General features: G+C 45.8%; 1 protein-coding gene across 2 annotated transcripts in view; it reads left to right on the forward strand.

Annotated features, from left to right (window-relative positions):
• The window catches only part of THBS3 (thrombospondin 3), a 127,190-nt gene that overhangs the window by 63,532 nt on the left and 49,447 nt on the right, over positions 1 to 14,211 (forward strand). For both annotated transcript variants that reach the window (XM_069768862.1, XM_069768873.1), the window contains 6 exons: positions 11,936 to 12,054; positions 12,137 to 12,189; positions 12,266 to 12,459; positions 12,525 to 12,703; positions 12,791 to 12,839; positions 12,910 to 13,106. In XM_069768862.1, coding sequence (XP_069624963.1) covers positions 11,936 to 12,054; positions 12,137 to 12,189; positions 12,266 to 12,459; positions 12,525 to 12,703; positions 12,791 to 12,839; positions 12,910 to 13,106 — 791 coding nt within the window. The remainder of the gene's footprint in view (positions 1 to 11,935; positions 12,055 to 12,136; positions 12,190 to 12,265; positions 12,460 to 12,524; positions 12,704 to 12,790; positions 12,840 to 12,909; positions 13,107 to 14,211) is intronic.

Below are 14,211 nucleotides of genomic sequence, written 5' to 3' on the forward strand. Positions count from 1 at the left end.
TCTCCTGTCATTAGTATTATAGATATATCTGGTATCATATATAAGTGGTGATAGCGGACACCTCTGTCTCCTGTCATTAGTAATATAGATATATCTGGTATCATATATAAGTGGTGATAGCGGACACCTCTGTCTCCTGTCATTAGTAATATAGATATATCTGGTGTCATATATAAGTGGTGATAGCGGACACCTCTGTCTCCTGTCATTAGTAATATAGATATATCTGGTGTAATATATAAGTGGTGATAGCGGACACCTCTGTCTCCTGTCATTAGTATTATAGATATATCTGGTGTCATATATAAGTGGTGATAGCGGACACCTCTGTCTCCTGTCATTAGTAATATAGATATATCTGGTGTCATATATAAGTGGTGATAGCGGACACCTCTGTCTCCTGTCATTAGTAATATAGATATATCTGGTGTCATATATAAGTGGTGATAGCGGACACCTCTGTCTCCTGTCATTAGTAATATAGATATATCTGATGTCATATATAAGTGGTGATAGCTGACACCTCTGTCTCCTGTCATTAGTAATATAGATATATCTGGTGTCATATATAAGTGGAGATAGCGGACACCTCTGTCTCCTGTCATTAGTATTATAGATATATCTGGTGTCATATATAAGTGGTGATAGCGGACACCTCTGTCTCCTGTCATTAGTAATATAGATTTATCTGATATCATATATAAGTGGTGATAGCGGACACCTCTGTCTCCTGTCATTAGTATTATAGATATATCTGGTGTCATATATAAGTGGTGATAGCGGACACCTCTGTCTCCTGTCATTAGTAATATAGATATATCTGGTGTCATATATAAGTGGTGATAGCTGACACCTCTGTCTCCTGTCATTAGTAATATAGATATATCTGGTGTCATATATAAGTGGTGATAGCGGACACCTCTGTCTCCTGTCATTAGTAATATATATATATATCTGGTGTCATATATAAGTGGTGATAGCGGACACCTCTGTCTCCTGTCATTAGTAATATAGATATATCTGGTGTCATATATAAGTGGAGATAGCGGACACCTCTGTCTCCTGTCATTAGTAATATAGATATATCTGGTATCATATATAAGTGGTGATAGCGGACACCTCTGTCTCCTGTCATTAGTAATATAGATATATCTGATGTCATATATAAGTGGTGATAGCTGACACCTCTGTCTTCTGTCATTAGTATTATAGATATATCTGGTGTCATATATAAGTGGAGATAGCGGACACCTCTGTCTCCTGTCATTAGTAATATAGATATATCTGGTGTCATATATAAGTGGTGATAGCGGACACCTCTGTCTCCTGTCATTAGTATTATAGATATATCTGATGTCATATATAAGTGGTGATTGCGGACACCTCTGTCTCCTGTCATTAGTAATATAGATATATCTGGTGTCATATATAAGTGGTGATAGCGGTCACCTCTGTCTCCTGTCATTAGTAATATAGATATATCTGATATCATATATAAGTGGTGATAGCGGACACCTCTGTCTCCTGTCATTAGTATTATAGATATATCTGGTGTCATATATAAGTGGTGATAGCTGACACCTCTGTCTTCTGTCATTAGTAATATAGATATATCTGGTATCATATATAAGTGGTGATAGCGGACACCTCTGTCTCCTGTCATTAGTAATATAGATATATCTGGTATCATATATAAGTGGTGATAGCGGACACCTCTGCCTCCTGTCATTAGTAATATAGATATATCTGGTATCATATATAAGTGGAGATAGCGGACACCTCTGTCTCCTGTCATTAGTAATATAGATATATCTGGTATCATCTATAAGTGGTGATAGCTGACACCTCTGTCTCCTGTCATTAGTAATATAGATATATCTGGTATCATATATAAGTGGTGATAGCGGACACCTCTGTCTCCTGTCATTAGTAATATAGATATATCTGGTGTCATATATAAGTGGTGATAGCGGACACCTCTGTCTACTGTCATTAGTAATATAGATATATCTGGTATCATATATAAGTGGAGATAGCGGACACCTCTGTCTCCTGTCATTAGTAATATAGACATATCTGGTATCATATATAAGTGGTGATAGCTGACACCTCTGTCTCCTGTCATTAGTAATATAGATATATCTGGTGTCATATATAAGTGGTGATAGCGGACACCTCTGTCTCCTGTCATTAGTAATATAGATATATCTGGTGTCATATATAAGTGGTGATAGCGGACGCCTCTGTCTCCTATCATTAGTAATATAGATATATCTGGTGTCATATATAAGTGGTGATAGCGGACACTTCTGTCTCCTGTCATTAGTAATATAGATATATCTGGTGTCATATATAAGTGGTGATAGCGGACACCTCTGTCTCCTGTCATTAGTAATATAGATATATCTGGTGTCATATATAAGTGGTGATAGCGGACACCTCTGTCTCCTGTCATTGGTAATATATTTATATATCTGGTGTCATATATAAGTGGTGATAGCGGACACCTCTGTCTCCTGTCATTAGTAATATATATATATGTCTGGTGTCATATATAAGTGGTGATAGCGGACACCTCTGTCTCCTGTCATTAGTATTATAGATATATCTGGTGTCATATATAAGTGGTGATAGCGGACACCTCTGTCTCCTGTCATTGGTAATATATTTATATATCTGGTGTCATATATAAGTGGTGATAGTGGACACCTCTGTCTCCTGTCATTAGTAATATATATATATATCTGGTATCATATATACTGTAAGTGGTGATAGCGGACACCTATGTCTCCTGTCATTAGTAATATAGATATATCTGGTGTCATGTATAAGTGGTGATAGCGGACACCTCTGTCTCCTGTCATTAGTAATATAGATATATCTGGTGTCATATATAAGTGGTGATAGCGGACACCTCTGTCTCCTGTCATTAGTAATATATATATATATATATATATATATATATATATATATATATATATATATATATCTGGTATCTTATATACTGTAAGTGGTGATAGCGGACACCTCTGTCTCCTGTCATTTGTAATATAGATATATCTGGTGTCCTATATAAGTGGTGATAGCGGACACCTCTGTCTCCTGTCATTAGTAATATAGATATATCTGGTGTCATATATAAGTGGTGATAGCGGACACCTCTGTCTCCTGTCATTTGTAATATAGATATATCTGGTGTCCTATATAAGTGGTGATAGCGGACACCTCTGTCTCCTGTCATTAGTAATATAGATATATCTGGTGTCATATATAAGTGGTGATAGCGGACACCTCTGTCTCCTGTCATTAGTAATATATATATATATGTCTGGTGTCATATATAAGTGGTGATAGCGGACACCTCTGTCTCCTGTCATTAGTAATATATATATATGTCTGGTGTCATATATAAGTGGTGATAGCTGACACCTCTGTCTCCTGTCATTAGTAATATAGATAAATCTGGTATCATATATAAGTGGTGATAGCGGACACCCCTGTCTCCTGTCATTAGTAATATAGATATATCTGATGTCATATATAAGTGGTGATAGCTGACACCTCTGTCTCCTGTCATTAGTATTATAGCTATATCTGGTATCATATATAAGTGGTGATAGCGGACACCTCTGTCTCCTGTCATTGGTAATATATTTATATATCTGGTGTCATATATAAGTGGTGATAGCGGACACCTCTGTCTCCTGTCATTAGTAATATATATATATATGTCTGGTGTCATATATAAGTGGTGATAGCTGACACCTCTGTCTCCTGTCATTAGTAATATAGATATATCTGGTATCATATATAAGTGGTGATAGCGGACACCCCTGTCTCCTGTCATTAGTAATATAGATATATCTGATGTCATATATAAGTGGTGATAGCTGACACCTCTGTCTCCTGTCATTAGTATTATAGATATATCTGATATCATATATAAGTGGTGATAGCGGACACCTCTGTCTCCTGTCATTAGTAATATAGATATATCTGGTGTCATATATAAGTGGTGATAGCGGACACCTCTGTCTCCTGTTATTAGTAATGTAGATATATCTGGTGTCATATATAAGTGGTGATAGCGGACACCTCTGTCTCCTGTCATTAGTAATATAGATCACTAGGAACTCTAACAGCCCGAATGGCTTTATAAAGGCAGACCTCTCCTAAGCTTCTTTGGTTGGGGTATCTGTCAGTATCCCCTAGAAGTCTAAGGGCCTTACGGGAACTGAGAATTTAATTACCTCCTCCAACCTAATAAAATTCCCGGCAGCACCTAAGTCCAAATAAGCCTCAAGAGAAAAACGTTTACCAAAAACATGTAACAAAACGGGCAGAGTGAGGGGTTGAGAGGTTTCACATGCACCTAGGGAGGCCTCTCTTACCTGACCTAGGCGGAGGAGTTTTCCAGATTGTCAGGGTAGGCTCGGAGGAGATGTGAGGAACTTCCACAGTAAAAACAGAGGCCCTGGGAGCGCCTCTCCTTGCGACTTTGTTCGGAGAGTTTAACACGATCAACTTGCATAGGTTTAGGAGCCGAAACAGAAGTAGAGCCCCTGGAACATGGACTGGAAGGCCTACGGGAAGTCATAGAAGAACGAGGAAATTTTCTCTCCCGAGCTCGTTCCTGAAAGCAAAGATCTATTCATGTTGCCAAGGCAATTAAGTCCTCCAAATTAGTTGGGGTGTCACGACCAACTAATTCATCTTTCACACAACTAGAAAGCCCCCACCAGAAAGCCCCTACTAATGCCTCATTATTCCAGCCCAGGTCAGAAGATAAGGTCCGAAACTGGATAGCGTTTTGCCCAACAGTTAAAGACCCCTGCAGTAAATTAAACAATGCCTCAGTGGTTGAGGCCAAACGACCCGATTCATCAAAAACCCAACGAAAAGTCTCAAGAAATGGAGTGAGCTGAAGAACCACTGGATCATCCCGCTCCCAAAGAGGATTATAACCCATGCCAAAGCCTCTCCCTCCAAATGAGAAACAATAAAGGCTACCTTGGCCCGATCCGTAGGATACTGCATAGGAAGGAGTTCAAAATGAAGACGGCACTGATTGAGAAACCCCCGACATAGTTTGAGATCTCCATTAAAGCGAAGAAGTTTGGCCAAACGAGGAGTGGGATGGGGAGCTAGAGCTGGAGAAGAACCGGACGCAGCTGCCTGGAGAGAAAGTAGACGGTTATTAACAGAAGCCATATACCCCAGAATATGGGACTGAGCGTCACACTGCTGTGCCAGTTCTTGCTGCAAACTGGCCAGCTGGGAGGCATTCCCCGGAACAGAGGTCTGGAGAGCAGAGACACGGGAGTTCATAAACTACATCATCTGAGTCTGGTTTTCCCGCAGGAAAACAAGCTCTTTCTGAGCAGCCGCAGCTCCAGCGGGATCCATGGCCTTTGCGTACTGTCAGGACTAAGAAGTGGACCCTCTGGGTCATGACTTCAGAGCCCCCGAGGGCGAGTGAACCAGATGGTGCCACCCCCTGTACAGGGAGTGTTTAGGGACAGGCCCAAGGAGGATGAAGCCGCAACTGCCGGAGCGAAAGGGACGACTGAGGATAGCGCAGAGAGAGAACAGAGAACGGAGGGAAGATGGAGCTACTGAAGGGGCTAGAATGGCGGAGGCACTGGACAAATAGAGGTAGTAAAAGACAAAGTACTGACTGGAAAGGTGAAGGCACACGTAGACGAAAACAACGGGAACTCGAAATAGCAGGCACAGCAGGAATACAGGACTGGCAGGTATGGCAGGAACACGGAACTGGAAGGCACAGCAGGAATACGGAACTGGTAGGTACGACAGGAACACGGGACTGGATGGCACAGCAGAAACACGGTACTGGAAGGCACAGCAGGAACACAGAACTGGAGGGCACAGCAGGAACACGGTACTGGAAGGCACAGCAGGAATACGGAACTGGAAGGCACAGCAGGAATACGGAAATGGAAGGTACTACAGGAACATGGGACTGGATGGCACAGCAGGAACACGGTACTGGAAGGCACAGCAGGAATACGGAACTGGAAGGCACAGCAGGAATACGGAACTGGAGAGTACGACAGGAACACGGGACTGGATGGCACAGCAGGAACACGGTACTGGAAGGCACAGCAGGAACACGAAACTGGAGGGCACAGCCAACCTAGAAACAAAGCAAGGGATGCACGGAGCCTAGGAACCTAAGGAGATGCTGGTAATAACCAGCAAATGCAATAGACGCATAGGCGTCTTACCCAGGCAGATGCAGGGGAGAAATACCCGATGGGCGCAGCAAAATTGGGGCGGAGCAAGCGGGTCACGACCTCCCAGAAGCCCCGGCGGTGAGAGGAGCACGTCTGCGCATGCGCGGACCGCCGAAGGGATGAACGCCGGGGAATCCAGACGGAGAGGAGCGAGGAGGAGCCTCGGGAGCGCGCCGGCCGGACAGGTAAGTATAGCGTGGTGTAACACCTACTTAGGTCCATGATAGTGAGGTACGATGCTTTAGCTAGCTGCTCTAAAAACTCGTCTATCCTCGGCATGGGTTGGACCTCACATGTAGTTAGTAGATTTAATTTCCTATAGTCTACACAGTTTCGGGTAGTACGGTCCTTTTTCAGGACAAGAACCACAGGCGACGCCCAGGCAATCTGGGAGTTTTGCATTACCTTGAGGTTTAGCATTTCTTGTACCTGTTCCTTAATGTGTGCCTTCACCTCTGCTGACATCCGGTATGCAGACTGCCATATTGGGGGATTAGTACCAGTGTCCACATGGTGAGTTGCTAAGTGCGTCTTCCCAGGCTTCCCTGTGAAGACTTCCGGGAACTCGCTGGGCACCCCCATCAGCTCAGACCTCTGACTGTGAGATGTCACGATCAGCTACAGCCGCTGGTGCGGCCCAGCCCATAGACACCGACCACGACAGTGTGGGGTGCGCATCCCCCGGGGACGCAATACGGACTCTTTATACCACAGAGGGGGACTCAGGCCTACCCGAACTAGGGGAGGGCAGAGACCGGGGTTCTGTGGTAGCTGAGCATGTGGACAAGAAAAGAGACACGTAGGATTTGATTACACCGCACAACTTCAGGTATAGAGAAAGTAAAGTTTACTAAAGTAAAGTCACACAGTACATAAACCAAACATGACTATGCCAGGCTCCCGATTCCACACCTCCCAGAAGGGTACCACCCAGTGGACCCCAAGGCACGAACGGATCACCGGGACATCAGGACACAGGCAGGACATCAGGACACACCAGGACATCAGGGTACACGAGGTCATCAGGACATCGGGCAGGACATCAGGGTACAGACAGGACATCTGTACACAGGAAGGACAAAACAGGAATCAAGGCAAGGACTTTGGAACCAAAACATAGACAGGAGAGGTGCAGGAACACAAACACACATAGCAAAGTTCAAGAGCTTTGTGAGTAGCTCAGGGCCCGCTCATAGGGCAGGGAAACATTATATAGGAACTGTCCCTCAGCAATTGGCTGGGGACAGCATTTCAAGTACACATACTAACCCTGATAAAAGCAGGGGAGGTGTGGTCGCACATGCCCTTAGCACATACAGAAACCATTACAGCACAAACAGTGCAGGAACTGAGGCTCAGGGCACCAGGCTGTGACTGCAAGCACTGACACACGCGGAAAGTCATGCACCAGCTGCAGAGGACCTCACAACCCGCGGACAGCTTCCACAGTGGCAACCAGGGACTGCACATGCGGATGGTCATGCTGTAGAAAAGACCTAACCACCCATGTACCGCTGCGCAGCAGAGCAGGGAACTGAGCAGGCTCCATCCATGTAACAGCCGACAGTATCCCAGCTCAAATTAGGGGGAAAGGAGTAAAGGGTTAAAGCAAACATGCATTATCATGCCAAAAACCAGATACAGACAGAATGGTGTGACATGGGATAGGGTTAAACTCTGCTGACTCCAGGGACTCCATATACTGAGTCCCAGCCACCACATCTAGTAACAGATCAGCCTCCTCCTCTTCAGGCAGGCTACAAACAGGTAAGACATAGGTCTCCCTGTCATGACGAGCCTTTAACATATTTACATGGAAGACTTTCTGACCCTTTGAATGTTCATCTAGGGTCACCACATAGTTAACATCATTAGCCGCTTGTGTACAGTGTATGGTCCATCCCATGCAGCCTTTAATTTATACTGTAACATAGGGACCAACACCTAAACCTTCTGCCCCTCCTCGTAGGCCCTCAGTCTGGCATTACAGTCGTACCAGACCTTCTGGTTGATTTGGGCCTGAGTCACGTTCTCATGGGCTAGGTTGCTCAGTTTTTGCAATTTTTGATGCTGTACGTATTCGACCACCGAGACTCCCATAGTTTTGGGGTCACCCTCCCAACAGTCCTTAATCAAATCAAGTGGCCCCCTTACCCTCCTCCCATAAACCAGTTCAAAGGCGGAGAATCCTGTAGATGCCTGGGGTACCTCTCTGTATGCAAACAACAGATAGGGGAGGTACCGCACCCAGTCTCTTCCTTCAGTCTCCACCAGCATTTTTGAGCATTTGTGTTAATGTCCTGTTAAAACACTCGCAGAGTCCATTGGTTTGCGGATGATAGGCGCTGGCCACAAAATGCTGTACTTGTATTTTTTCACAGAGGCTTTCCATCAGTTTGGACATGAATTGGGTTCTCTGATCGGTTAACATTTCCCTGGGGAAGCGGACACGAGAGAAAACAGTCAGTAAAGCATCCGCCACTTTGTCTGCTCGGATGGAGGACAGTGCCACAGCTTCCGGGTATCGTGTAGCATAGTCCACCACTGTGAGAATGAACTTTTTGCCAGAGCTGCTAGGTGTTGCGAGTGGCCCTATGATATCCATGGCCATTCATTGGAAAGGTTTATCGATCACTGGCAGGGGTATCAATGGGTCTTTCTGTATATTCCCAGACTTTCCAACTCTTTGATAAACTACACATGATCGACAGTAATTGGCAATATCTGTCCCCGTCTTGGGCCAATAGAAGTTATGTGTCAGGCAAGCTTTAGTCTTTTGTATTCCAAGGTGTCCGGCCAGAGGAATTTCATGAGCAATTCTCAATAACTGTTCCCTAATTAGATAAGGAACGACCAGCTGCTTTTCACAGTCCCAAGGTTCTGTAGTATCCGTGGGGAGAGTCTCTTTATACAGTTTGCCCTGGTCCCAGAATATTCCTTGTCAGAAGCAGTAAAAGCATCTTGTAATCTCTGAGGTTGAGTCTGAGCTGCAGCTTGACTCCGGGTCATAGCGGCCACATATGTACATTCCTGTGCATTGGTACAATTTCCCTCCTCGCACAGGATCTCAGGTGGGTCACTTGCTTCCACCTTCTTTGCAGCATTTACTTGCAAGGGAGGAACATAGTGGGACACCATCCTCCCCAAGTCTGTGCCTAGCAATACATTGGTGTGAATAGCCTCTGATACTCCCACTTATCTCAGTCATTTCCCTGTTCCCCAGTCCAGGTACACACGGGCCATGGGCACGGCAGGGCTGACCCCTCCAATCCCAGTTATGGACATAGTCTTTCCTGGTACGATATCAGCAGGGTTTACCATTGCTGGGCGCACCAGAGTCACCTCTGTTCCAGTATCTCTGAGACCATTTTTTACTTTATTGCCAACAGTGACAGATTGACAGTTCTCATTAGTCCTCGCATCAGAGCCGGCCACAAGGAGGACAGAAGGTGGGGACCCAGACGGGTTTGTGGTTGTAGTTGGGTATTTCTCGCTATCACGGCAGACAACACTAACATGTCCCACTATGTTACAGGAGAAGCATCGGTGTGCATCTCGTAGAGAGTGCCTAGTCCCTGGGATCTCATAAGTGGTGGGCTTGGAAAACAATGGTGATCGGCCAGCAGAGGGAGAAGGGTCCCCGTTTGGCTTAACTCCCTTCCAGCTGAATCCCGATGGCTTCCGCACTTCAGGCATCCTGTCAGCCACATTAGTCTGCAATCTTTGCAGCCTGATCCTCAGTTTGTGGCTCTCGATCACACACAAATTGTTGTACATCCGTTGGGCACATGTGAAGAAATTGATCCTTGACCATAAAATCCGTTAAGTCCTCAAAACTGTTAACAAAAAAGTCCCCTGATCCATTGGTGGAACATGGTCCTCAAGGTGCTCACGAAATCCGCATAGCTGTCAGTTAATCCACGTTGTAGGTTCCGGAACTTTACCCGATACTTTTCTGGGGTTAAGTTGTATTTCCTGATAAGGGCCTCTTTTTATGGCCTCATAGTTCCCATATAGGTCTGGTGGGAGGCCAGCAAAAACTTCTAGGGCTTTGCCTCTCAACCCTGGGGTTATATACCCCCCTGAAGGAAGTATCTAAGTCTGTATCCTTTTCCATCACAGGGAAGTTTTCCAGACGACTCTATGGATTTATGTCCTGGGAGGGGGTTAGGTGAGGACTGTTACCCCTCTCTATTTGAGCCACCTGAAGCTTGAAAGCTCTCTCCTCCCAGCGTTCTGCAGCTGCTCTGTACTGTAGAATAAGCTGCAGGCGCAGATTGGGATCACTCGTTCCCAGCTGTTGTATGGCCATTTGTAAAGTAGAGTCCATAGGCTCCTCAGCACTGACATTACTGGCACTTCCAGAAGGTGTCTCCGGTGCAAGAGCTGGCATTGCTGGGTCTCTCTGAGGCAAATTCTCTTCTTGCCCTGATGCTACAGTACTTTGCTCTATGTCCTGCTCGACCAAGGAGCATATCAGCAGTTCCTTGGATTTGTCGCCCGTCTCTATTCCTCTCCGCCAACAAAGGTCTGCTTCTTGTACTGGGCTGCCATATCAATGAACAGCCTTTGCCAAATAAAAGATAGAAAAGAAAAACGGGGAAGGGAAATTGTTTGCAAGTATGTCTAAGTAAGAACTGAGTTGAACCTTGTAGAACTGGTGTGCGCCAGGCAAGGATACCAATTCTTTAGTACAGGGAATAATTGCTTAAACCATGCACTCATGCTCTAATAGAAATTCTTCTATCCTACCGCTCTGCCACCATTTTGTCACGTACCCGCTTCTCAGCACGTGACTTGGGGTTGCTCCTGCAAGGGTTAATTGGTCTCCTCTCCCTCAGTCCAGCATTCAATCTCTCATAATTCACACCTCGCCACAGTCCATACACCCCGCTCATACACGCTGCCACCACTCACCGAACACACGAGTGATGAGTCTGGAAATACTACTACTTCTGTCTGCCAATCACCAGGATCATACACTCTAAGGCTATGGATTCTTTAGAGCATACAAGGTTCAAACTTATTAAAGCTTTAAGCTTTAATAGAAAAGGTACAGTGCTTACAATAAAAGGTATAAAAATATGGAAATAAAAAGTGACATACAAATATGCAAAACAGTTATAAAATAAAAGGGAGAACTTACAGAAATATTTCCTTACAGACCTTGCAGTCTGGTATTCTGCCCCTGAGGGAGGGGGAAATATGGAATGGATCACATCATCTTGGCTGCCCTCACTGTGAACATCTTTCTATGTGTAAAGGCCTAATTTATAGAGTTAACTTGGAGGTCAGATTTCTAGACCAGCCTCTCAGGATAATATTCTAATCTTTGGTTTGTGACTGGATCCTGGCTATTTTACCAAGGAACCCATTTTCTTTGAACACTATTCGTGTAATCTGTCTTTTTCAGAGTAAATATACAGTGTCATGCTGCAATCGGCATGTCTGTTCAAAGGAGTCAGAAGTTGAGAAGTGTCTCAGCAGGCCCCCTGGGGTGACTGGAGCCAGGACACGGCCTTTCTCAGGATAACATATGTTGTGACCTTTGTGAGAGCTGCAGTCTCGGGACAGATGTTAATTTACTGCTGGTCATACATCCATACATATAGTGTATATAGTTCACTACAGTATGTATATAGCTTTGTGCATACTTCTTTATCTCTGTGCCTGTGCAGGAATCCCCAATACTCTAGATAATTGTGGGAAAGTCCCGAACCCCCTGCAGAGTGATCGCGATCTGGATGGAGTGGGAGATGCCTGCGACAGCTGCCCGGAGACTAGTAATCCCACCCAGGTAATAATGCCGTGTATACCCACCTATGTGGTAATACCCACTGGTAGCTGTGTACTACTGTGTCTCCCACTTTTTCTTGCAGTCGGATGCAGACAGTGATTTGGTGGGCGATATGTGTGACACCAATCAGGACAGGTGAGTCCTGTATATTTGGGGGTCTCTTGAGATGCTGCCTCCTGTACCCACCGTTCACACCATCTATCACCTTCAGGGACGGTGATGGACACCAGGACACCAAGGACAACTGTCCCGACGTTCCCAACAGCTCCCAGCTGGACACCGACAACGATGGGGTCGGGGACGAATGTGACCAGGATGATGATAATGATGGAGTCCCAGACTACATCCCCCCGGGACCTGACAACTGCCGACTCATCCACAACCCCAACCAGAAGGACAGTGACGGTGAGTGGAAGTCAGAGTGAGCTGGTGGGCGAGGCCAGCAGAGGTAATCCGCTATATATACGCAGGGGACGGCATCGGAGACGTCTGCGAGATTGACTTTGACAACGACTCTGTGGCGGACTCGTATGACGTGTGCCCCGAGAGCGCAGAGGTGACCCTCACCGACTTCAGGGCCTACCAGACCGTCATTTTGGACCCCGAGGGTGATGCACAGATAGACCCCAACTGGGTGGTGCTGAACCAGGTAATCTCTGCGACTGTCAGTTCTGTGACCACTGGGTGTCAGCCATTACTCTCTGGTGTCAGCCTCTCCTTCATGTCTTCTCCACAGGGCATGGAGATTGTGCAGACGATGAACAGCGATCCGGGCCTGGCAGTGGGTAAGTGACACAACACAGGACCACTGATGGGTTACAGCCACCACCAGGTCTCACCTCCCCTCCCCCGCAGGGTACACTGCCTTCAATGGTGTGGACTTTGAGGGGACGTTCCATGTGAACACGGTGACGGATGATGACTATGCCGGCTTCATCTTCAGCTACCAGGACAGTGCCAGCTTCTACGTAGTCATGTGGAAGCAGACGGAGCAGTCATACTGGCAGGCAACACCCTTCAGAGCCGTGGCCGAGCCAGGCCTGCAGCTGAAGGTGAGCAGTCTGAGGAACTACAAGTCCCAGCAGTGCTTTATGGTGGAGAGACCTACAACCATCATCCACTGTTTGCAGTATATGTGACATCCTGCCATGCAGTCCCCCTTCATAACGTGCGTGAATCCTGGAAGTGGACACAACTCCCCCAATAATGGCCACGACTACCCCGATAGTGGGCACAACCCCCCCACTTCTCTTATATTGTGCACAACTCCGTGATAGTGGAGATGACCCCCCTCCCCCCTGTAACGGGGGCTAAGGTGGTAGCCGTACCGAGGGATTGCTGCTGCTTCCTCATCACACCCCAACACTCCTCTACAGAAATATCATATCCTTTTTGTGGTGTATTGTGTGTGTCAAGTAGTTCACCCACCTGTAAGTCAGAATCCTTCACAGAATAGAGGGCTCCAATCCGTCGCAGACACACATAAATTTTATCAAAGTCCCGATTAATTTTCAATAAAACTTTACTCAGTTCGTGCATCTTCATAACAGACTTAATCCAACAATCTTCAAAAGACATAAGAACTTCTCCTCCTGCACTTTCCCTGGTCTTTTCCTTCAGCTTATCATCTAGCACCGTGGCTTCCAGACCCGCAGTTCCCTGGGAATTCCAGCTTTCTGATACTAGGTGCTCCCCTGTTATGATACGGTGGTTTAGGAGCAACATGGAACGAGCTCTGAAGGAAGTGGTAACTGTACTGACCGCAGTCCCTAAGCTCAACACAACACTAGAAGTAGCCGTGGAATGCTCCTAACGCTCCCTAGGCATCTCGTCACAGCCTAAGAGCTAACTACCCCTAAAGATAGAAGCAGGAAAACTATCTTGCCTCAGAGAAAATCCCCAAAGGATAGATTAGCCCCCCACAAATAATGACTGTGAGTGGAGAGGGAAAAGACATACACAGAATGAAACCAGGATGAGCACAGGAGGCCAGTCTAGCTAAATAGATAGGACAGGATGGAATACTGTGTGGTCAGTATAAAACACTACAAAAAATCCCCGCAGAGTTTACAAAAAATCTCCACACCTGACTAAAGGTGTGAAGAGTAAATCTGCTTCCCAGAGCTTCCAGCAAGACAGAATTAATTTATACTGACA

Source organism: Ranitomeya imitator, chromosome 1, assembly GCF_032444005.1.
Source record: "Ranitomeya imitator isolate aRanImi1 chromosome 1, aRanImi1.pri, whole genome shotgun sequence".
NCBI lineage: Eukaryota > Metazoa > Chordata > Amphibia > Anura > Dendrobatidae > Ranitomeya > Ranitomeya imitator.